General features: G+C 46.6%; 1 protein-coding gene across 1 annotated transcript in view; it reads right to left on the bottom strand.

The window, feature by feature from the left end:
* CAMTA1 (calmodulin binding transcription activator 1) overlaps positions 1 to 24,519 on the bottom strand; it is an 852,027-nt gene that overhangs the window by 558,343 nt on the left and 269,165 nt on the right. Inside the window, exon 4 of the mRNA XM_047083614.1 lies at positions 4,684 to 4,751. Within this exon, the coding sequence (XP_046939570.1) occupies positions 4,684 to 4,751 (68 nt within the window). The remainder of the gene's footprint in view (positions 1 to 4,683; positions 4,752 to 24,519) is intronic.

A 24,519-nucleotide genomic window follows, 5' to 3' on the forward strand; every position in this document is an offset into this window, starting at 1 on the left:
TTTAGTGCCTCAGTGTTAGGTGCTATCTATATAAATCTAATTAATTAATTAGGTAATTAATAGCATCTTCCAGCCTCCTTCTAACCGGGTACACAGGATTCCTGGGAGGGAATTCTTCCAATTCCATCTTGAGATCTGCATGTCCCCGACTTCCAGGGAAGGTGCATGCTTCCCGGGGGAAAAGCAATAAATTCTTGGGATTGCTAAATTTTGCAGCCTGCCTCCCTGTGCCCTGCTCGACTCTGCATTCTGCACTATGCGGGGGGGGGAGGGGAGAGGAGTCAAAATCCGACTCAGGAGGGCAATACAGAAACACACCTGGCTGAACCACCTTAGCCACACTCGCCAACAAAAGAAGGCTCTGCCCCGGTGCCCGGTTCTCCCAGGTGGCTCAGGATTCTTGGAGATGGGAGGTGGGAGGATGCAGCACAGCTATTTACTGGGCCTTCTTCAAACCCCACACCCACACGGCGGTACTGCAGAGAAGCCAAGATCACGAGCTTTGCAGTACGATAACCCTGGGCTCAAGTTCCAGGTCTAACATTTGCTGTGCCATCTTGGGCAGCTCACGTACCCTCTCTGCATCTCGCTGCCTGGCGGAGCTGCGAAAGGATTTAAAAGCACAGCACTAGGTCAATTAGCTGGTCCTGGGGAGACACAGAAGACAAAAATAGAACAGAGAACACCCAGATCTCTCCCTTCACACGCTCAGATGCGTCTTCTGCCTCTCTCGTTCACGCCACAAATGTTCGCTGAGCTCCTGCCGTGTGTCTGGCGCTGTTCCAGGCCCTGGGGCTACCCCATGAACACACCAGCACATCGCGGTATTTTCATTTTGGGCGAGAGGAGGTCAGTTCGTGGATAAATGAATTAAACAAATAACTAGGTGAGACACATCGTGTGTCAGATGGTGGTAAGTGCTCTAGAGAGACATAAAACAAGAAGAAAGGAAAGGAGGTCTGGCTGAATGGGAGGGGTGTGATTTTAAATAGTGTGTTCAGGGGAGACCTCACAGAGAAAGTGACACCAAATCAAGGCCAGAAGGAGGAGCTGGAAGAACATTCTAGACCGAGGGAGGAGGCTCTTAACTCCAAGACTCCGAATTCACCTCGTGGGGTGGGGAGTGCGGCGTTCCCCGGGGCCTCCAAATGGTATTATTATAGTGCTGAGCACACAGCAAGTGCCAAATAAAGACGTCCTGAAGGGTGATTTTTCAAACTGCCATTTCCAGAAGGTCCCAGTTGCTGATAATACAATATGGGCTGTTTAAACATGCAATGCTCAACCCTGTCGTCGTGCCGCTGCCACCCCCGAGGCCCCCAACCCTGGGAGCCTCCTTGTAGCACACCTCATTACGAAACAGGTGAGCGGGGCTCCTGGGACCTTCTCTGTAATTAGGGCAGGATCGAAGCAAGGGCTATATTTATAACCCCCAGCCGTCGGCAAGCCACAGAGACAGGGAGCGGGTCCCCGTGCAGCTCCTATACCAACATCTATATGTGAACTGATTACAACAATTAATTTAATAGGGATTCCTCCACACAAACAATGTATCATTTTATTAGGAAACTCTATAAATGTCAGTGGTGCAATTCATTTTTATTAATTTTCTAAAATGAAATTAGCAGTGGCGGCCGCGGTGGCAAACAGAAGTTGCATTGCCTTCTCATTCAGCGGAGTATTGGTGTCATTAATTCCTCAGTACCAGGAGGCCGGTTTGTATGAACTCAGCAGTTAACTGCACCAATTAATTTCAATACTGGAGATGGGAGGGGGGGGATCCAAACTCAACTCAACAACTAATTTAGGAAAGTCCTCGAACAACCACAGCAACTCTTCCTCCTCCTGGGACGAGAAGCTTTCAAGTGTAAACACGGAGTGGAGATTATAATACTAATAGGAAACGTTCTGTCTGCACCCTCTGCCTTTAGGAAATAAATTCATCTTTCCAAAGCCCGGAGAAATGCTGGCAGATGTCTCCTGAAGTTGTGGCCTCCAGCAGGCCCGGGGAGCGCCCCTCGCAGACAAGAGGGACAGTGATGTCCCTGTGCATCGACACTGAGGCTCACGGCAGGCGGGATCACAAACATGAGCCCATGAGATCCTCGTGATGGCCCAGTGATGACAGGACCACCATCGACTCCATTTCGCACGTGAAGAAGGAAAGTGGAGCTTTTAATGAGGGGCTAAAATGACTTTCTAAAAGTCACCAAGTGACTGAGTGACAGGGCCAGGACTCAAAGCCAAATTTGTCAATATCTGAAACCCACATTCCCTCCCTGCTGCACGCACGCCCCGTGTGCCTGGGGATGGGAAGTCTCCTGGCTCTATTTATACTCCAGAAAGTCAAGTGAGTCAGGCACGACCGTGAGTGACAGTCACTTCTCAACTGAAACCCAAACTCCGAAGGCTGAAGCACGAGGCAAACTCCCTGCTTGAAATGTTCTACTGATCTGCCGTCACAGGGTGTTCTGAAGCACAGCACGTGTCTGCGGATCTGAAATCAGATGTCTGGCCCGGGACGCGTTCCAGAGGATCTCACTCTCTGGCTAAAGAGAAGCTCTTTCTTTCCTTCCACTTACGTTCAAGGAGGGTTTCGCTGAGGGATGAAGGGCGCGCAGGGAAGCTGCAGGCTGCTTGAGATGAGGGCACTGTCTGGGGTCAGGAAACGGTGCAGAGACAGAAACCGGACAGGCTTCCTTCCCCCCCAAAGAAACTAGGGCAGTGCTTCTCAAAGTGGGGCCCCAGACTGGCTGCATCCCATCACCTGGCAGCCTGTTACAAGTAACGGGTCCCCAGGCCCCACACCAGGGCTATGGAATCAGAAACTCTGGGGATTGGGTCCTAGCGCATGGATTTTAGCAAGCTCTCCGGCTGATTCCGGTGCCCTCTCAAGTTTGGGAATGTCTGCCCAAAAGATGCCCCCAGAAGAGAGGATAGATGAGCGTTCCCAGCTTTCCACAGCTGGGGACACGGCTACGCTCACCAAACAGTAGACTGTGCCCCGTTCAGTCTCCTCTCTGCCCCCACCCACGCTCCATGCAAGGATGTCCTCCCTGGCCCTGTTCTTATTGGGCTTGGCCATGGGAATGGCCTTGGCTCAGGGATCCGTGACGTATGATACCACACCCAACAGAGATCGTCAGTCTGCCCGCATGGATTGCCTTAGGCTTTCAAGGCTCTGCCACACCCCATGACCATACGTCCCAGACTGCGGATGCTTCCTCAGCCCGGGGCCTGGAACAGAAGGACACATGGAGCCGTCCTAAACCCAACCAAAGCCACAGCCAACCCACAGACCCATAAGCAGGAAAAAAAAAAAAAAAAAAAAAAAAACAGTCTATTGTTCCAAGTCACTAAGTTTGGAGATTATTTCTCAGATAGCATGATCCCAGCAAAAGCTGACTGATGCAAACCATTTAATTTTATAGCAAAGGAAATCACAGCCCCGGAAAGCTGAGCAGTTGAGGACATCCTGCAGGGGGATTCAGGCTGAAAGGTGAGAAAAAAAAAAATCAGAGCCAACTTCTAGCCCCACCTGTGGAGACACGAATCTCAGAACTAACCTCTCCCCTCTGCATCCTCTGACCTCCTCCGAAATGGACATTTTTGTCCTCATCTAAATGATGCTAAGCGGTAAAACCTAATCCCAATAAAGTAATAGCTTAAAGTACCTTCTAGAATGAGTAAACGTTCTAGAGGATAAGACCCTCTTTCCTCCACGGCTCAGAAGCAAGAATATCAAGGAACCGGCCGAGGGGACAGAGGACACACCTCTGCCCCTTTCCCTGGTCTGTTAACTTTCCTGCAGAATCTGGTGCTTCTGCCCAAAGTGAAACAGACTGAGCCTTCTGCCTCTTCAGCCGAACCCAGAGCCCAGCCACCGTGTGAGCCACACTCTGGCTAACACTCATCACTCTGACAAACGCCCGGCCCCGTCACCGCTGATGGAACAGGGGTGGCAGCTGGTGGCCACATATTCCCAAAGCTCTACACTGTAACGTACCAAAAAGAAAAACTGAGAGAGCAGGAAAGTAGAGCCTGCCTTTTAAACAGACCCGGCGCCCCAACTTCACTGTTCTCCACAAAGCAGTTATCACCTGTGCTGCAGAACACAGAGCAGCTGAGTCTCCACCAATTCCCCGTCCCCAAGTGGCGAGGAAGTTCGGCGTCTGTGGCAGTCGGTAGGTTCAAGCACATTTACTACGCAACACACTGCAAACCTAGTCATTGCTTCTGATCTGGGAGGTCTTCTTACCACCGCCAAGAATAGCTCGACTCTCAGTTTGTAAGACACGTTGAGATGAGAGTGGACAGTTAAGGTAGTTTCCCTTTTAGAGAGCGAGTTTCTAGAGAACACTGGTGGCAGGTGGGCACTTTCCCAAAATAAACTTCCCCTGATGTTCCCGCCTGCCGAGGCCTTCAAAGCCGCCGGCTGGGGGGACACGGCGTTCAGCCATCAGGTTAAAAGTTCCAACTCTGTCTGACGGCAGCCGTGCTTTTAGCGGATTGCGTCCACTGCCACGATCTTAGGTCAATTAACGAGACCTCGGTGTCACAAGCTACCAAAGGCAACGGGGTATGTTCAACTTGTCCATGAACTGACTGGCCAAACCAGGTAATCAATGAAAATCAATCCACTCACTGTACATAGTCAAAAAACTGCAAGATCTGGGACGTTACCTTGTCTTAGGGGATGTGGTTAGCCATTCTTCGTGTTTCTCAAATGTTATTAAATAAGCTGCAATTTCCTGCAACAGAAGAATAAAAAAATAATAACAACAATTAGCTCACATCCGCTCCTGAGAGGTAAGAAAGTTCTTGTTGCTTCCCAGCTGCTGCCTCCCTGGTGAGGCTGCCCCCCCCCACCATCTCTGCTGGAAAACACTTGACTCGGATGGTGCTTCTATTTTGATTTCGTTAAGCCCTTTCCATTCAACCTGCTATACAATAATAATCAAAGCACTGGGTTTCAAAAGATGAGTCGGTGACAAGGACAAAGATATTTCTCTGTGGGAGCGAAACATCAGACACCATTTCAGATACTGAATGTCATTAATTTGAAGGAGGGACAAACACATGCCCAACAACAGGTCTGCACTCATACAAGGTCATCATTGGAAAGTTTCGTCTGCCTCCTTCCCAAGCCGTACTAATCTTTCATCATTGTCACGAGAGACGTCAGGTTCTCTCAGCTTGATTCCCACCCCCACCCCCAGCCCCGAGCCAAATCACACAAAGATTAAAAAGAAAAGATAAAGCCATATGCCAGAGAAAGAGAGAGAGAGGTTAACCTTTCCCTCTACTGATAACTTAATCTATTGAGCGGCGCTTCAGAGAGAAGAGCTATGTCAGCAGAGTTTAAGGCAAAGATGGAGAAAATGTGGGCACCTAAAGGTAAATTAAATATTTATAAACACAACAACATCACTGCAGATAGAATTACTGATTTATTAATAATTTCCATAAAAAGCCAGTGGGTGACATCAACATAAGTCATTGCTCTGGCTCTGGGGCATGATATGGCCCATTACTTCCAGCTCCAAACAGATCTGCTAACATGAAATTGGCAGGGATTGGAAGTTAAATTAAGGCTGGACTAGTACACATTTCCCTTGATCTTGGTGATGAGACAGCACGGAGCTGCGGCCCTCGACAATGAAAACATGCAGAGAGGGAGACTTCATCTCGAATTTCTCTGCAGCCAGGGTTCCCAGAGGGCTCGTGATGATGCAACAGCCCAGCCAGCCAGAGGCTCGCACCCTTCCTCTGTAGTTAGCCTCCTCTGGGCCTGGATATAATGGGGCTGACACCTGTGACCAGAGATGCTAAACCCACCCTTGAAGAAAAAGAAAAGACTCAACAAAACTGTTAGCAGGGCAGGTTAAAGTAGAAAACGCCACCCACGGCATGCGGTTTGAAGGCCACAGACTCAGGTGGAGATCAGGGTCTCATAGATCATGGACATCAGCCACTACCACCAGGTGGCCAGTGACTGGTAACCCAGAGTCCACACCACCTCGCTCTGGAACACTGGACCTTTCACGAAGCACCTGGGAAGTGGAAACCCATGGACAAAAGAGAGCTGCCTCATTGCCCGTGTTCCTGTCATTGAGGGCAGCTAAAGACGCTGACCAACCAGCACGTGCTTCTCTCTCATCTCTGAGCCTGCTCTGTTCCATGCTCCATTTCCTCTCCTTAGAAAACACCTATGAGGCCTCACCAGAGCAAACACCACTCCCTTTGGCCCTCCTAACTATTCATGGCAGGGTCGGTTGCCCATCCCGTGCTCTCCCATGGCACCACACCATCCTCCATTACATATGATTTATCGCTTGGCATCCTAATTACTTGTTTACTTGAATAGCATCCCCCACTGGATCATGAGCTCCTCAAGGGCAAGGAATATGTCATCACTGATGTATCCCCAGGACCTAACAGTGTCCTGACAAACGTTTATTAGGCAGATGGATGGACGGGTGGGGAGATGGGAGGGAAGGAAGAAGGAGGGGGGGCATGATGGAAATAAACGTGCATGTAGAAGTGAGGACGTGTGTCTGTGTGCACAACCTCTGAGTGTGTTGTGTGTCTGTATGGGTTTATTACTAGGTGAAGCGATAGCTTAAAAACAGCAAAACGCAGCAGTTCCTAAGTGAACCTTTACCTGGCTTTAATTAGCTGCAAGCCACAGGAGGAAGGTGTGCTGTAGTTAAGCTACGGAAGCACACAGACCTGGCTTTGGGTGCTGGCTCTGACACTTGTTAGCTGTCTGATGTTGAGAACGTTGCTTACCCTGTAGAAGCAGTTTTCTATGAAACTGAGGTAATACCACCTCATGCAGCAACAATTCTTAATACACTGACTAGCATATAGCAATGCCCCAGAACCACAGCTACCATTAGTATCATCATAAGATCGACATGATGTGAGCTGCCCACCTAGAGGCCCCTGATGAGGTAGCAGGTACCAAAATGGTCCAGCTTGGAAGCTGCCAGCACTGCTGGACTTACCTTCATCGATGTACACCCTCCATCCTTCTCCACCCCCTATGCCCGCAGGAATGATAGCATCACAGGGACTGTTGAGCGTTAGTTGGAGCTGACCCCTCCATTTATCTACGGGTGTCCACTTGGTTTCACAAAACACGGAGAGCAGACAGTGGCCGGAGTCAATGAATGGATAAATTGAACCGCTTATGAGCATCAGCCCAACTACCTGAATTTCAGACAACTTGGCATCCAGAAAACTAGCCTGTGCCAACTGGAATACCCCTGGGATCCACGCCCCTACCCAGGATCATGCTGAGAGCTAAGTGCCCCCTACTGGCCCAGAAGGGATGGGGGCACGGTGCATCCCAACCACCTATAGACTTACCACACTATTCCACAGACACAGACACCCAAAGAAGACCTTCGTGAACATCTCTTGGCCAACACTCACCCCAATCCGGCAGAGCTGCCCCTACTGCTACTGTCCTTCAAAGAAATAAACTCCTTGGGCCACTTATTGCCTTCAACATTTACTCTACAAATATTTATTTACTGAGCATCTGTTGTGCACCAGTCAGTGAACAAGACCACTCTGAACCCTGCTCTTTAAAAAATATTTATTTATTTATTTATTTATTTATTTATTTATTTATTTTGAAAGAGAGAGAGAGAGCGCAAGTTGAGGAGGGGCAGAGAGAGAGGGAGAGAGAGAATCCCAAGTAGGCTCTGCAGTATCAGCAGCACAGAACCCAACTTGGGGCTTGATCCTATGAACCAGGAGATCACGACCTGAGCCAAAATCAACAGTCGGACGCTTAACTGACGGAGCCAGCCAGGAGCCCCCTGAAGCCTACTCTTGAAGAACTCATGGTCAGGTAGATGACAGAGATAAGTCAACATGATGGGGCAGCATCAGCACCATTACAGAGTCACCTGTCCAGTTAAGTCTGTAGCCAGACCCAGCGGGGGCTCCGTGTAGACCATCTCAGGTCTACTGAGCTGCTGTGCAAGCAAGCCAAGCCATAGGAAGTCACAGTGATTTATGAACTACCTTTGAGCACAGGCCACTGCTTCCTCCACCCCCAAGACAACAGTACCCCCCACACAGAGCCCCTTGGTGGAGCATTCGTCCCACTTAAGGTTAGCCTTTCTAAGCAAAGGAAACTGAATGCCTAGACCCAGGTACTTGCCTCTGTGGTGCTCAAGTGGCCAGGCACTGGAGCTGAACTCAGCCACCAACGAATGTCACCGTGTTGCTGTCTGGCTTCCAGCTGGACTGGGCGTGTCTGAGTCACCTGTCTACTCCTAGTCCCATGCTGCCTAGTGGCACAGCCCATTTCCCTGGCCCAGGTCTTGGTCCACCTCATCACCAAATGGGAAGACCATGGGGGCAGACTCACTGTCCCAAAGCTAAGAACATCTTGGGGAAATGGATGTGCATATGCCAAAGAAGTGCACAGAATAGTAGGTGCTAAAGAGTGTAGAGCAAAGAAAGAACCATCAAAATTCAGAGTAAGGAAAGTCAGCTCAGCCAGGGCAGGGGATGGTTTGGGGGGGAAACAGAGGCTTCTCGTCAGCAGCATCGTTACTATCATCACAATGGCTAACGTTAGTAGAATGATGTCTGAGGCCAGGTACTGCTCTAGGACTTTGTGGGGGAGAACCTCACTTAACCTTCATAACAAACCATGAAGCAGGAACCATACCCATTTTATAGGTCAGAAAACTGAGGCACCGAGCAGTTAAGTGGTTTGCCCGAGGTCACATGGCTAGTCTCTGTGGAACGAGAACCCAAACCAATGTGGAATGGTTCCAGAGCCTACAGTCTCCACTGCTGTGCTGAATTTCTTACGATGTGCTCAGGAAAAAAGGAAGCCTGCATGTGGAAAGTCACATTTTCTCCGACATGGTTTACAGCCTCCTGCTCCCCAATGACCTGAAGGCACTTCACAGCCCCACCACCCTTCGGAGGACCAGGGGAAGCCAGGCTGAACATCCATCAGTGGGATTCTCTCCTTCCAGCACGATCAGGTTCATTTCCACCCAAAAACCCTTGTATGATTCATGGGACCATCTATACTTCATTGACAGTGAGAATCCCTTATATTCAGACACTATTGACTTAAAATATCTTACAATGCAGAGAAAGCCAACAGGCAAGAAGAGAGACATTCGAAGCTGAGGAAAGAGGTTTAAAAAAAAAAAGATCTTCAGCCCAACTATCTGGCCTTTCCCTCTTTCCCCAAAGCTCCATCAACCTAGGCAAGTGGAAACAGATACGGTCTACCTCATTTTTACAGAGCAGGAAACTAAGGCACAGAGAAGGGAAGCGACTTCCCCAAGGTCAACGTCTGTGGCTGAGCCAAGCTGGGAACCAGGGCTCCTCACTCACGGTGCGTGCATGGTCTCGTTGGCTCTCAAACTCAAATCTGGCCCAGGAAATTCACGGAGCACTCACCCAGAAGAGAGCTTGCCCCAGAGAAGTGAAAACAGGAGCTCAAACGAAATTGTATACGTGAATGTTCAAAGCAGCATTATGCACGATCACCAAAAGGTGGGAGCACCCCAACGTCCATCACAATATGGATGGATAAACAAAATGTGAGACGTCCACACCGCAGAAGGCTGTTCAGTCATAAAAAGGAATAAAGGTCTGATACACGGATGAACCTGGAAAACTTGCCGAGGGAAAGAAGCCAGGGGCAAAGGCCACATACTGTAGGATTCCATTGGTATTAAATGTTCAGGACAGACAGATCCATAGGATTGGCAGCTGCCAGGGGCTGGACGAAGAGAAGAATGAGGGGTGACTGCTGCCGGGTATGCAGTTTCCTTTTGCGGGGACAAAGTCGCCCAGAACTAAATGGTGGTGAAGGTTACCCCAAACTGTGAATGTACTAAGTGCCACTAGGGACTAAAAAAAAAAAAAGAACAAGGGGTGCCTGGTGGCTCAGTCGGTCCGACATCGGCCCAGGTCATGATCTCGAGGTTTGTGAATTCGAGCCCTGTGTCGGGCTCTGCTGACCACTCAGAGCTTGGAAGCTGTTTCGGGTTCTGTGACTCCCTCTTGCTCTCTGCCTCTCCCCCACTCATGTTCTCTCTCTCTCTCTCTCTCTCTCTCTCTCTCTCTCTCTCTCTCTCAAAAATAAACATTAAAAAAATTGAAAAAAAGAAAAGATCAAGAAGAAGGGGCAGACATCCAGCGAGGTGTGGCACTGGAATGCAGAAGGTGCCAGCACCACTGCGGTGAACTTGCACCCACAGGCTTTCTCCAGCCTCCTGGCTCCCTTGGTGTCACCTTCTTCTTGGAGCCTCGGTGCTGCAGCATCGCTGAGAAGAATGAGCCAGCTGTCAAGATGAGGGAGCTCACTGCAGGCTCCAAAGCAAAGACTGTCCAGCTTGCAGGTTTTAAGTGTTCACTTTGTCCTTTGGACGTTCAAACAAAAGCTGCCGCCAAGGTGTGGCGTCCGTGTGTGGCAGGGGCTCGGGGAACAGGCTGCCATTGAGTCCCACGGGCCCCTGCGTCTGCCCGGCACTGGGTCCCGTCCCTGCAGACCAGGAAGGTGGGCGGGCCCCTCCCGTAAGCACTGACCCAGCCCCTTCCAGGGGGGCAGCGAGGGCGGGGCCCAGGAGTGGCAGAGCCCCGCACTTGGCGACGCTGCCTCATCCCCGCCGTGGGGTCGTGAATCTCCACCACCGAAGGCATGCTGACCACTCACCGTCCGATCACCAGGCAAGGCCAGGCCTGCCCGCCCCCCGGGGCTGATGGGGTCTGACGGAGGACCGCAAAGCCCCTCTCGGTGGCCAGCAGGCTGCGGTCACCCACAGCGGCTTCCCTGAGACTGTCTCTTCTGGCCCTTCCCACCTCAGCCCCCGTGCCACCTGCCTGACCCTGTTCACAGCCCACCTCCTCCAGGGAGTCCTCCCTGCTGCTTCACTCCAATGAACTCCAGCTTCCGTGACCTTCTCAGTAATGGCTCACCACTCCTGGCCTCCCAACACACAGTCCCTGCTGCTGCTCGCATGTCTGCCCCTGGTGGTTCTCTCTTCCCGGCTTTGCAGCATCTGGGGAGGGTCTGAGTCTCAGCTCCGACCACACCTTAGGGTCCCAAACAATTCTGTATCCAGAGCCAACTGCAGACCTGGCGGCGGTGGGATGAAAGAACGCCCAGTCTCTTCTAAAGGACGCAGACAGAAAGAGCCCACGTCAGAGCCGTGGAGGTTGTGGAGGTGAAGGGACAAAGGCACAGGTGCCACGGAGGCTCGGGGGCCCTGTGTGCAGAGGCGCTACAGAAACGTTCCGCTCAGCGCAGAGCACCACAGCCCGAGAGGCAGCCCCCGGCCAGGCCGCCAGCACCCCAACAGCCCTGTCCGCTGGAAACAGAACGCGAGCCACAAAGGCGAGCGAGCCACGGGCGCGACTTCAAAATTCCCAGAGGCTACGTTTTCAAAAAAGCAGAAACAAACGGGAGAAATTAATTTTAATCATATATTTTGTCAACACGTTGTCCATTTTAACCCAGGAGCTCCAAATGATTATGATCTCGCCAATTTCGAGAAAGTAGTCACGAGCTACTTGGCACTCTTTCTCATACTGAGTTCTCAAGCTCTGGTGTGCGTTTTCCACCACGGCCCAGCTCAGTTTGGAGCGACCATCTTTCAAGCGCTCGACGGCCACGTGCGGCTGCCACACTGGACATGCTGCCCCCGGATACGGATATCAGAGGAATCTGCAAAAAACAATATGCCTCCTAAAGCCAGACCTGGAATCCGGGCGTGAATGCGGAGGCAGCCACAGCAAACACTTCCCCTCAAGCAGGGCTCGGCCCCACAGGCCCACCCCAGAGGTGAGGAGCCGCGTCCTGCCTCTGGCGTGCGGGGAAGCCGCATCTGCTGGGGAGACGACGCGGGATTCTCTGAGAGGCTGAATTCACTCCTTCTCTCGGCCCAAGCTGGCTGTTACTTCCATTCCCTCTCCAGAAGGAGCCTCCTGCTGCAGAGACCCCACAGAACCATCTAGCCCAGAGGAACCAGCCTCCCCTTCAACAATGTCGTGTGAAGCTGCCCTCAGATCTCCCGGGGACAGTCCGCCCTCGATCTGTCTTCAAGACTCGGGTACAGTGTCTGGGAGAGAGTAGGGTCAGTCTCAAGGGGCCTTCGGTGCCTCTTGGGACAAATTGAATAGACAAAAACAACAAACTGTATCGAGATGTGGGTTTTTTTATACTCCCGAATCCAAGCAATAAAAATATCTGTGGTCTACATAATCTCAGATATTTTGCACACCAAAAAAAATGAATCTTCAACCAAGGGATAATTTTTAAAGTTTGTTTTTTATGAGAGTTCTGCACAAGGGTTTTATCTGTAAGGGACCAAAGCTGGGGGGGGTGGGGGAGGGGAAGCCAGGACTCTCCTAGCAGCTGGCCCCAGCATCTGCTGGAGCCACAAAATGCAATTATATTACTCCCAAACGAGAAGTAAAAATATCTTGTTTCCAATACTCTTGGTTTTAAGACTCATACTTAATGTCCTCTGGGTATTTCAATGGTGCCAGATCTCTGTGTTATGTACTTTATTAGGGATGTGTGAATGTCATATTAATGACTTCTAACCAACATGTTTACAGTGGAGGCACATTTTCCCAGAACCCACTGCGCACTGCACTTCACAAAAAATAATTGGCCTTAATTTAAATAAATAACCATTCTGTAACCCCCTCCTAGGGGCATCTCTCACCTGCAGGGCACCCCTGGCATAAAGCTGGTGGGTCTCCTTCTCCATGACAAATATTCTGACCCTGGGTCCAACAGTGCAATGCCCTTTCTCCATACATCCCTGTCCCCATCCACTGATGTACTTCCCAAGCACCCAGCTGGCCAAGCCAACTCCCTCTACAGGATGCTCTGGGTCCCTACCCACAAATCAAAAATACCACCCTGAATCATGCTTTGAAAATGACCAGCTCTTATAAACAACTAGCATATAGAATAATGGTATATATATATATATATATTTTATGTATGAGTGGTAGCATAGCCCTACACTGACACTTTATGAGAAAGGTGGTGATTAAGATCTCAGGGATCCAAAGACATCTGGAGGACTTTCCACAAAATGGTAAGTAGCAATTCAGGATAAATTCCTAACATCCCAGACTTCTGCAATAAAGCCCGGACCAGTTGGCTGCCTTATTTTGATGTGGTAAAGCACGGTTATGGCCATCAAAGTGCCAATGCAAGAGGCACCTGGGTGACTCAGTCAGTTAAGTGTCCGACTTCAGCTTAGGTCATGATCTCACAGTCCATGGGTTTGAGCCCCGCATTGGGCTCTATGCTGACAGCTCGGAGCTTGGAGCCTGCTTCAGATTCTGTGTCTCCCTCCCTGCCCCTCTCTCTCTCTCTCTCTCTCTCTCTCTCAAAAAATGAGTAAACATTTTTAAAAAGTGCCAATCTGAGCAGAGACAATGAGCCATCATAAAAATATTCAGAGAAAGATTCGGTGCAGAAGCAATCCACCGAGTGTTTGATTAGTTTCATTGTCCACTCATTGGTTCAACCATTTGGTGAGTCATTGAGCACCTACTATACACCAGGCACCATGCAAGGCCCTAATGATACAGACGTAGGAGTAATGATCCTGAGAAATACAGCTGGGAAGACAGGCGGGGCTGCAGGATCCAGGGCTACTGTGTGCCCACGAGACAGACGGTGAGGCCACACGAGCAGCACAGATCATGTGTCCATGCTGAGAAGAGAAATGGAGGTTTCGCCAAGGAGCTAACATGTAAACTGGGTCTTGAAGAATGAGTAGGGGGCTGCCAGGCGGACATGGTAAAGGCGTGAGGGAAAGGAAACCACAAGTGCGAGAGCAGGGAGCTGGGAGAAGCACACGTGTTTGGGGAACTTGGATTAACGGGAAGTAGGGAGAATCTGCAGGGCGCAGGGAGTGACAGAAGCCAAAGCTGGAAGGGTAAGGAGGCACCAGACCAGGCGGGAACGAAGATGACCAGTGAACGGAGTTTGCTCCACGAGAGCCAGGGGAGCCGTCGAGAGCCTTCGTGTGCAGGGGAGGCACAAGGAGAGCACTCGGACGGTGCAGTGGCAGAGAGGACAGGCTGGGACCCTGAACTACAATGCGGGAGTGGAAAAGTGGAGCGAAGTTGAATGTTTTCAGAAGTGAAGTAAGTGGGCTTGAAAGCCAATTGGCTGGAGCAAACAAGCCAGGGCGGGCGTCTCCAAAGGACAGGAAGCCCCGAGAGAAGCGCCGGGGTGGATGCCCACGGAATTTGTTCCCGTGCGGTATGTTTGCCGACACTCCAGGATGGGGAGGTGGCCGTTGCCAGCTTCTCTTGAAAAATAAGACCTGGCTGCTCCGGGCCACGTTCCTGCAGCATCGCTGGTCGGAGCTGAGGAGCGGCTGCCCCTCTGGAAGGGCGAGAGCTCTCAGACGGCCGCCTTCTCCACCTGGCTGGCTCTCTCCGCTCACAACATCTGCTCGGACCTTGCGGGCACATGACTTTGGGCCTCCTGCTCGGAGGTTTCTGGCATCGAAAATGGAGTGGATTGTGAGACATAAATCATCTAGGTTATCCAGAAAGAAATACATTTCGAGCGATAGATTTTAGGAGAGAGATAGGCTGGCTAGAGCAGTCATTGCCCCTCAATACAATATTTGCTGATTAATCTGGACCCGAGATTGCCCCACCTTCTATTTCAATATTGTGCCAGTTGTCAATTGATTATCCTTTGGCTCCAACTGCACCCTTATTTGTCCTGCTTTATGACACTGACAATGGGCCCTGTAAACATTTCTCCTGGGCCAGCCTAGCGAAATGTTCAGCTTCGTCAATAGAGAGCATGAAGTCACCGTGCAAGATGACGGTGGCAAGATGTCTCCCTTCCGGTCTCTGCCCTCTATCACTATGATTGTCAGCATCACTATTATTCACAGCAGGAGCCCAGGAGCCACGCGCAGGAGCCCCAGCGACACCCCACGGCGCCTTCCCTCGCTGGCAGCCTGCCGCTCTGGTCCTCCCAAAGCCCTCAAGCAACACCGAGCCACCTCTGCAGACCAGCTACAGCCTACACCGTTAGCAGCCAGCATGTTCCTGCGTCGGCCGGGTGCTCTGAAGAGGTCTGAATTTCAGCCTATGGGGTGGAAGGAACTCTTCTAGTCCTTAGATTTTTTATGGTCTACTCTTCCTCAACGCACAGGTAGTTGTCCCAGAAGCACCTGGCACTTCCACAATCCTCAGAATTGTCTTTATCCCTGTTGGTAGTCAACGACCCTTTCCTAGTTAACAATTCTTTCTATTAAATGTCCCCTGCTCGAATAACTAATGTGGTTTCTATGTCCTGACTGGACCCTGACTGACAAAAGAATCACCCACCTCCCTGAGGATACTGATAACCTCACTGCTGTGTCATCACAGAAGACATACTAAAAAGCATAGGGAAATGAAAAGACACCTAAAGGAGAAGAAGCATGTGTTGGGGGAAATATTCAAGTCCCGGTGAGAACTCTGTACCTAGTCTCCCAGACTCCAGCCACACGGTAGTTTGAAAGGCAATGGAATGATGTGTGCCCTTAAGTTGTGAAAATAGCTCATCCGCCTTTTGCGGAAGATAAGAGTTTCTTGCAGACTGGGAAAAAGTCGCTCTCCACCTCCCTCTGACTTTGTGATTTGGGTCAAGTGACTTGACATTTCCTCACCTGAACTATGGGACAACACAACCGCATTTCATGGTGTAATATATGCAGACTCTAAGTACACAGTAGATCACTGGTCTAAAATGTCTTTAATTGGCTCCACTGAGGTATAATTTACATACAGTAAAATGCAACTTATTTATTCATTCATTCATTCATTTTGGTAGAAATTCCTTCTGATGTTTTTCTACGGCAATATATTTTTTTAATTGAAGTTTAGTTGACATACAATGTCATATTAATTTCAGGTATGGAGTATAGCGATTCGACATTTATATACATTATGCAGTGCTCACCATGATAAGTTTATATAGTTACCACCTACCATCTAAAGTTATTACAATATTATTGATTATACTCCCTATGTTGTAACGTTTCATCCCTGTGACTTATTTATTTCATAACTGGAAGTCCTTACTTCTTAATCCCGTTCATCCACTTTGCCCATCCTCCCCACACCTCTCCCCTCTGGCAACCACGAGTTTATTCTCTGGATTTGAGTATGTATCTGTTTGTTTGTTTGTTTGTTCATTGGTTTCGTTTCTTAGATTCCATATACAATCTCTTTGGTACTTTGGTACTTGCCACTCATTTCTTAGATTCCATATACAATCTTAGATTCCATATACAATCTCTTTGGTAAATTTCTCTTTGTATATGTACACATATACAAGTGTAATCATATGGTATTTGTCTTTCTCTGACTTATTTCACTTAGTATAGTAACCTCTAGGTCCATCCATGTGGTTGTAAATGGTGGTATTTCATTCTTTTTATGGCTGAGTAATATTCCACTATATATATTCACCATCTCTTCCTTATCCTTTCATCTATGGATGGACATATCCTGGCTATTGGATTGTTTCCATATCCTGGCTATTATAAATAGTACTGTGATAAACGTAGGGGTGCATATATCTTTTCTTATCAGTCTTTCTGTTTTCCTCAGGTCAATACCCAAAAGTGGAATGACTGGGTAATAGGGTACTTCTGTTTTTAACTTTTTGAGGAAGTTCCATAGCATTTTCCACAGCGGCTGCACCAATTTTCATTCCCACCAATGGTGCGTGAGGATCCTCTCTTGTCCACATCCTCACCAACATTCGTTATTTCTTTTCTTCTTGATATTAGCCATTCTGACCGGTGTGAGGTAACATCTCGATTCAGTTTTGATTTGCATTTCCCTGATGATGAGTGATGTTGAGCATCTTTTCGTGTGACTGTTGGTCATGGGTATGTTTTCTTTGAAAAAAAATGTCTATTTGGGTGACCTCCATCCATTTCATGATCAGACCGTTTCAATTCATTTTAAATGTATGGTTCAATAAATGCTAACAAATATATTATGTATCTCCCACCACATTTAAGATAGAAAATGTTTCCGGCACCATGAAATTTCTTTCATACCCCTTTTCAGTCCATCTCCATCATACCTCCAGCCTCAAAGCAACCATTGATCTGCCTTCTGTCATTAGAGATTAGTTTTGCCTGCTCTAGAATTCTATGTAAATGAAATCATACGGTATGTATTCTTTTTGTGTCTGGCTTCCTTCATTTGAGATAATGTTTCTGAGATTGATTCCTGTTGTGCGTATCAGTAGTAATCCATTCCTTTTTATTGCAAAATATTATTCCTCTGTATAGATTTGTCATAATTTGCCTATTCATTCAAATGTTGATGGACATTTGTGTTGTACCCATTTGTGAGCTGTTATGAATAAAAATTCATAAGGAATTAACATTCGTTTGCAAGTCTTTGTGTGGGCATGTGTCTCCATTTCTCTTTGGTAAAAACTTAGGGCATGGAATTGCTTGGTCATATGGTAAGTATGAAACTGCCAAACTGGTTCCCGAAGGGGTTGCTCTATTTTATATTTCCATCAGGAATGTGTGCAAATTAAAGCTGCTGCACCTCTGTGTCAACACTTGGCACCTTCCATGTTTCCAGTTTTAGCCACTGGAGAGCATATATGGCTATCTCAGTGCAGTTTCAACTTGCTTTTGCCCAATAAATAATGATATGTAACATTTTTTTTTCATGTGCTTATTGACCCTGTGTATATTTTCTTTTGGAAAGTCTGTTTTAATTTTCGCCCAATTTTTAATAGCGTTGTGTGCCTTTTTATTGCTGAATTATAATGGTTCATTTTGTATTTTGGATAGGAGTCCTTCATAATAAGGTTTGTACACTATGAGTGTTTTCTTCCCATCTCTGGTCTACTTTTTCATTTCAAAGAGCAGAAGTTTTTAACTTGGGTAGTTCAATTTATCATTTTTTTCTTTTCTTGCTCACTTTAAGAAATCTGCATCTACTCCAACTTGCCTGCTTTCTTTTGGGAATGTTTAGACTGTATTTAGTGTAATTATCAATGTGGTTGGGGCTAAATTTACAGCCATGCTATGTGCTTCCTGTTTGTTCCATTTGTTCTTTGTTCCTTTTTCCTCTTTTTTTTTTTTTTTTTGCCTTCTGTTGGATTAACTGATTTTTTTTTTTTTTTTAGTATTCCATTTTATCTCCATATTGTCTTATTAGGTTTGCCTGTGTTTCATTTGTGGTTGCTCTATGATTTACGTTATGCATCTTTAACTTAACAGAATCTACCTTCAAATAACACTAGATATACTCATGTAAATTGCAAACCTAAACAGTGTACTTCCACTTTGCCCCTTCTTTCATTCTTGGTATTGTCCGCTGTCATAAACTTTACTTCCAGATACGTTCTAGACCCCCAATGCAGTGATTTAAACAATTGATTACCTTTTAAAGAAAATAATAGTGAAGAAAAATATCTTATATTTACCTACACGGTTTACCATTTTTAGCACTCCATGTTGTTTTGTATAGCTCCAAGTGCTCACCTGCTGTCATCCTTCCTCACATGACCTTCTTTTAACATTTCTTACAGGTCTGCAAGCAATGAATTCTCTGATGTGCGTGTGTCTGTGTGTATTTGTCTGAGTCTGTGTGTGTGTGCATCCGTGTGTGTGTGTGTGTGTGTGTGTGTGTGTGTGTGTCTACTGGAAAGCATCTTTAGTTCACTTTCTTTTTTTAAGGATAATTTCACTGAATATAGCATTCCAGGTTGACAGGTCTTTTTCTCTTTCAGCACATAAGAGATTTTACTCCACTGTCTTCTGGTTTGCATGGTTTCTGATGAGAAATCTGCATAAATTCTTATTTTTGTCTACTGTAATGGGTCTTCCCCCAGCCTCTGGTTGACTTTAAGATTTCCTCTTTATCACTGATTTGAAGCAATTTGATTACAGTGTGCCTTGCTGCGGTTTTCTTTGTATTTATCTTGTTTGGGGTGTGTTGAGCTTCTTGGATCACTGGGTTTATAATTTTCATCAAATTTGGAAAACTGTCAGCCGTTACATCTTTAAATAAAGAGTGTTAGGCTTTGCTCTGACAGGCATTTGAGTTACTTGTACATCAACCTGATCCTCTGAAGACTTACTCTTAATCTTAGGTGGGTCTACAGTACCTCTTACTCTAGAAATGTCTTAGCCCCACTATTATTTTTTTCCCTTCTGTACTACATGTCCCATTTGCTCAATTTGGCTGGTCAGAATTTAAACACCTCCCAGTCCTGTGTGAGCTCTGGGAATTTTTCATCTTATAGCCTTAGGTGCTATTAGCTCAACCTTGTGGAATTCCAACAGTTCAATATCCAGTAGAAACTTCCAGAAGACCCATGCAGATTTCTGAAGCACTTTCTCCATAAGGTTTTTCTCCTCTGTGACATTCTACCTTCTGATATCTGGCTATCTCAATCTCCCCAAACTCTGATATGTGTCTCCTCAACTCAGCAAGATACATATACCCTGCTTGGGATAACCTCCCTCAAATCACATTTGAAATGCCTCCAAGCAGAAATACCAAGCGGTTGTAGGACTAATAATATCTTCTTGGGAACCAAAGTCCTACCCTGACTATTGCATAACATCTGAAAATATGATTCCATATATTTTGTCCAGTTTTATATTGTTTATGGCAAGAGGACAAGTCTGCTCCCAATTACTCCATCATGGACAGCAGCAAAAGTCTTGCCACGAATTTTTAGATTTTTAGATTTTCACTTTATTCTTTGAGATAGCAGCAATCTTTGAATAAAGGACATAGACAGGGTTCAAACTTCAAGGGTACCATTGTTGCCTCAGAGAGACATTACCCTAAAGGCTATGGGGACCCGGGATTTCTCCAATATCAAAAAGTGGGAGGGAAAGATAATGTCCAGGAACAACTGAATCCTGATTCTGTTTTAACAGCACCCACCCTACACTTCTACCCTTGGATGAAGATATAGACTTGCTGATCTGACAGATTCAGTTCAAGAATCAGAAGAGCCTAAAAGAGCACAGATTGTTGTTATAAGTCCTTCCAGAATAGTGATATAAACCTGAATATAAAACAGAAGCAGTGTTGCAAGAATTTGGCTTCTTTTTCAACCTTGGCAGGATTCTATCTGCACAGAAAGTGTCACTGACAGCCACACACTGCCAACTCCCATTAAGAACTAGGGACAAGGGACAAGCTATGTAAAAATATCCTGCATCTGCTGGTCTCTGTGTAGCCACCTCTCTTTAAGATAAATTCTGAATCCCTAGCTATGAAAATCAGGAATTTATATCAGGGTATGTGTATGTGCATGCATGCGTGTGTGTGTGTGTTCTCTTCCTACCAATAAATAACCCTACTCACAGCACTAAAATATCTACCTCTGCTCCAACATTAACCAATAGAGCCCTTTGGAAATGGGTCTTAAATCATTCAAAAGAGTCAGAAAAGGATGTGAAGGTAGCAGACAATGGTTCCAGTGCCTATAGGGACAGAGTAGAGGTGAGCATTTTGACTTGCTCTTGGCCCTTTCTGCCTCCAAGCAAAGCAGAGCCACTTAACTCTGAACCACTAAATTTCCTTGCAGAACAAACACTAACACTCATCCTAACCCCTCCCCCACCCCAAATCCAATAAAACTAATAAAAACAGAAGCAAGCCATCTTAAAATTAACACATCCAAGATACAAGCAGAAACCATTGATCAAAACCTCCTATCTTCCCTCACAGCCGACAGTTCCAGAGCAGCCCTAACACCCCATAATGGAATCCCATTATCTACAAAGGAAACTCGTTCCAGAAGAGAGCCACAAACAAAGAGAGAATCAAAGGAGGCAGGCAAAGGGGGAGACTCCAGTGCTCGCCTCTGCTCCCATAGGAGGGGTATGACACTCAAGCTGAGAGAGCCATTAGAACTGCAGCAAGGAGAAGGCACTTGCCATAAGTTACAGAACTGAGAAGGAAATTAAGGAAGAGTCCAGTGGGGAAGGAAGGCTTGAGAGCCTTCTTCTTTCCATCTGTGCAAAAGCAAAACAAGCTCATTTCATGTAGGAAGCAAATTGAGTCAACAAATATCTGTCCTTAAACTCCAGAATCGCCTGAATTTGGAAAATACAGGGATTTCAGCTAAAGGAGGGAGCAAGTAAGATTAATTAGCAAATGCCTCAAATCCTTAATTCACACTTCAAACAAACAAGTTAATTGTGTAGCTAACAGAGTGTGACTTGATTATAGGCCACTGGTGGCCATTAATAGATGAAAGGTGTTTGGATTTCAATAGTGTTTGGATTTCATAACCCGCCTTCATAAAAGAAGTTAAGCTTAGTCACCACCTCCATTTGCTAACACCTGTGATCATGAATCCCACATGGCAAACAAGCACCCCAGCTTTGAGCTTTTGGAATTGAAGAGTAAACAGGAGGAGAATTCATGAATTTTCTAGAGGTAATTGTTCTACTCTGCTTTGAAGAGCAGTTGAGTCTGGTCTCGGAAGACGTTAATACATGCATGAACATAGCCTCCCTGGCTGACACTCAACCCAAAAGGCCCACTGCTACGCTGCTTCAGCAGGAATCCCTTTGGGAAAGCAGAGCAGGACCAGGCTCCGACCTGCAGATATTACCAATCAATCATGCAGACTTTATTCCCAAAGGCACTAGCATAGGTCCACATAAGGCCTTAATTAAAACTACAAATGGAAGTGGAATCCAAAAACTGACCATTGACAAGTCTGGATCAGGCTTCCCTTTGACCAAGTGGGCCCTACCTTCAGAACCTCAGATTGCTTTAGAAGGAAAAAAGAGATCTTCCCCTTCTCTTGTTTCTTGATAATATCAAGCAGTAAGACGAACGATAAGGAGTCCAAAAGCATCATATTGTGTCATTTGAAGAGCAGTATGAGCCGTAGGGCAGAAAACACGGTCAATCAAATATATCTTTCTGAGGAGCTTGTGATGTGATGATGCACATAATGTCAAAGTTTTATTAAAAGGGAGCTTACTTTTCAAAGGGTCATAATATGGCAATATCAGGAAAAGGACTGAAATCGCCGTTTTTTGTGGTCACATGAAAAGGAAAAGGATTCCAGTAAAGGGAGGCCTTCACTGTCCAACGTGATAATGGTCTACAAAGTCATTCCCAGTGGGTCTGAAGCCAGATGCACCCCCAAGGGATTAGCCTTGATGCAATATTTTAATCTTCATTTGTTGAGCTCCATTAATTCCTTGGAAATCTGGGTCAGTCATTATGGGGGGTAGAAGCCATGGAGAAGACCTAGGCCCTCTCTTCAAAAAGCTTATGATCTTGGGGCACCTGGGTGCCTTAGTCAGTTAAGTGTCTTACTTCAGTTCAGGTCATGATCTCGTGGTTCGTGGGTTCGAGTCCCACGTCAGGCTCTGTGCTGACAGCTCAGAGCCTGGAGCCTGCTTTGTGGATTCATGGATTCTGTGTTTCCCTCTCTCTCTGCCCCTCCCCTGCTCGTTCGTTCTCTCTCTCTCTCTCTCTCTCAAAAATAAATAAAACATTAAAAAAACAAACAAACAAACAAAGCTTATGATCTTGAAAGTCTAGAAACCTACACAGAAAGTGGCGTGGGACTCTGAGACCACTAAGATCCAAAGTGGGCTATGGGAAGTCCAGAAAGAGGCAAGTCAGCACAAGCTGGAGGAGTCAGAATAAAAAACCAAGATGGGATGGCAGGGAAAGGAGAGCAAAGGGCTGCTGTCCTTGGTTCTGAACCAACCTTGTGTTTCAGGACAGCAATGTCTTATTGCATGTCATAAAACATTAACCCATTAGTGAGTTCTAGATCAATCTACGGTCAGAACAAATATTTCTTTGGAATGGAATGGAATGGAATGGAATGGAATGGAATGGAATGGAATGGAATGGAATGGAATGGAATGGAATGAAGTAGAGTAGAATGGAGTGAAGTAGAGTGGAATGGAATGGAATGGATGGAATGGAATGGAGTGAAGTAGAGTGGAATGGATGGAATGGAGTGAAATGGAATGGAATGGAGTAAAGTGGAGTGGAGTGAAGTAGAATAGAATCCTATGGAGTACAGCAGAATGGAATGGATGGAGTGGAGTAGAGGGGAATGGAATGAAAAATATCAGAGTACACCACAGGTAGCTTTGTTCCTTAAAACTTCTGTTCAGACATTTCATCACAAATGAATGTGTGTGTGTGTGTGTGTGTGTGTGTGTGTGTGTGTGTGTGTTCTGGGTCATGACATGAAATGTATTTCTGGATGTCAAGGACAAACTTGGGAAATCACTGCTCTAGGGTACAGTTGTTTCTTTCCATTCTTGAACATGAAGCTCCTGTCCCCAGGAATTCTGATGGAAGCTGCAACTAAGAAGCAGTGTTAGAAAAGAACACAGGATGCAAATCAAGAGAAAGAAAGAAATAGAAGACCACAAGTACTAAGAGATTTGAAGGGAAAGGAAGGGGAAAGACTTGTGATGTTTTCACACGAGTTACCCAAATTGCTGGGATTGCTGAAGTAGAAGGCATGTCTCCCACCTCTACACTTCAGGGGTTTCAAAAAGAAGGCAGCTGCATGGCGAACACAGCAACACTGGCTGTTTCACTGTCAGCTCCCTCATCTGTGGCCCTTACACTCAACAAAAGGCTTTAGCTCAGCACTAAAGGCTTTACTGTAAACTGGGAACAATGGCTGTACCTGTGTCAGAAGGTGGCGATGAGGATTGAATGAGTTAATTTATGCCAAATACTTAAAACCAAGCCTGGAATCCAATATAAGGGTTAACTATTATTATCACTTACTTTGATATATGTTTAAGGTTGTAAACTCAAAGATTTCATACTACACAGCCATTAAAAACATGCATGAGAATTTAATACCTAAAATACAATATTGAGGAGAAAAACCAAGGAACAAAGCTATGTAACGGTATACAATTTCAGATGTGTTTTACACATTAAGCACTATAACAATCTCAATTATGTTTTAAAAGAGTTCATAAAAATATTGGAAGAAAAATTACTAAAATGTTAACAGCGGTTGGATTTGGGTGTAAGGTCTTAGATAAAATTCTCTTTTGTACATTTCCTTCAACTTTCCATTTTTTTCTACAATTAGTATGTGTTTTTTATAATCAGAAAAGAAAAACCTATACTTCAGAGACTCTAGCTCCGAGTCCAAATGGCTTTCATCTTAAAATGTGCCATTCTGCAAAGCAGGCGATAAAACAGAATATAGGAGTGAGCAAAGCAACACGTTCCATTTCACGCAGGTAAGCCAACCACTTCGCAAGACTAAGGTGCTCCTGACTTTATGATCTTCCTGTGACACTTCACAACTGCTGAAAATGGGGAATTTACCTGAACTTTTGATTTCCGCCCAACCCCAAGAGGGCAAAGTAACAGAGATTATCTGAAACAATCTCGGATGCAGACACACCAGCTAGAGTCCCCCTGCCCACACCTCAGCCACGGAGGCCTGGTAATGGCACTTGC

Source organism: Lynx rufus, unplaced genomic scaffold (assembly GCF_022079265.1).
Source record: "Lynx rufus isolate CCGP_SWC_20201006 ecotype Redwood Valley unplaced genomic scaffold, mLynRuf1.p SCAF_2, whole genome shotgun sequence".
NCBI classification, from domain to species: Eukaryota; Metazoa; Chordata; class Mammalia; order Carnivora; family Felidae; genus Lynx; species Lynx rufus.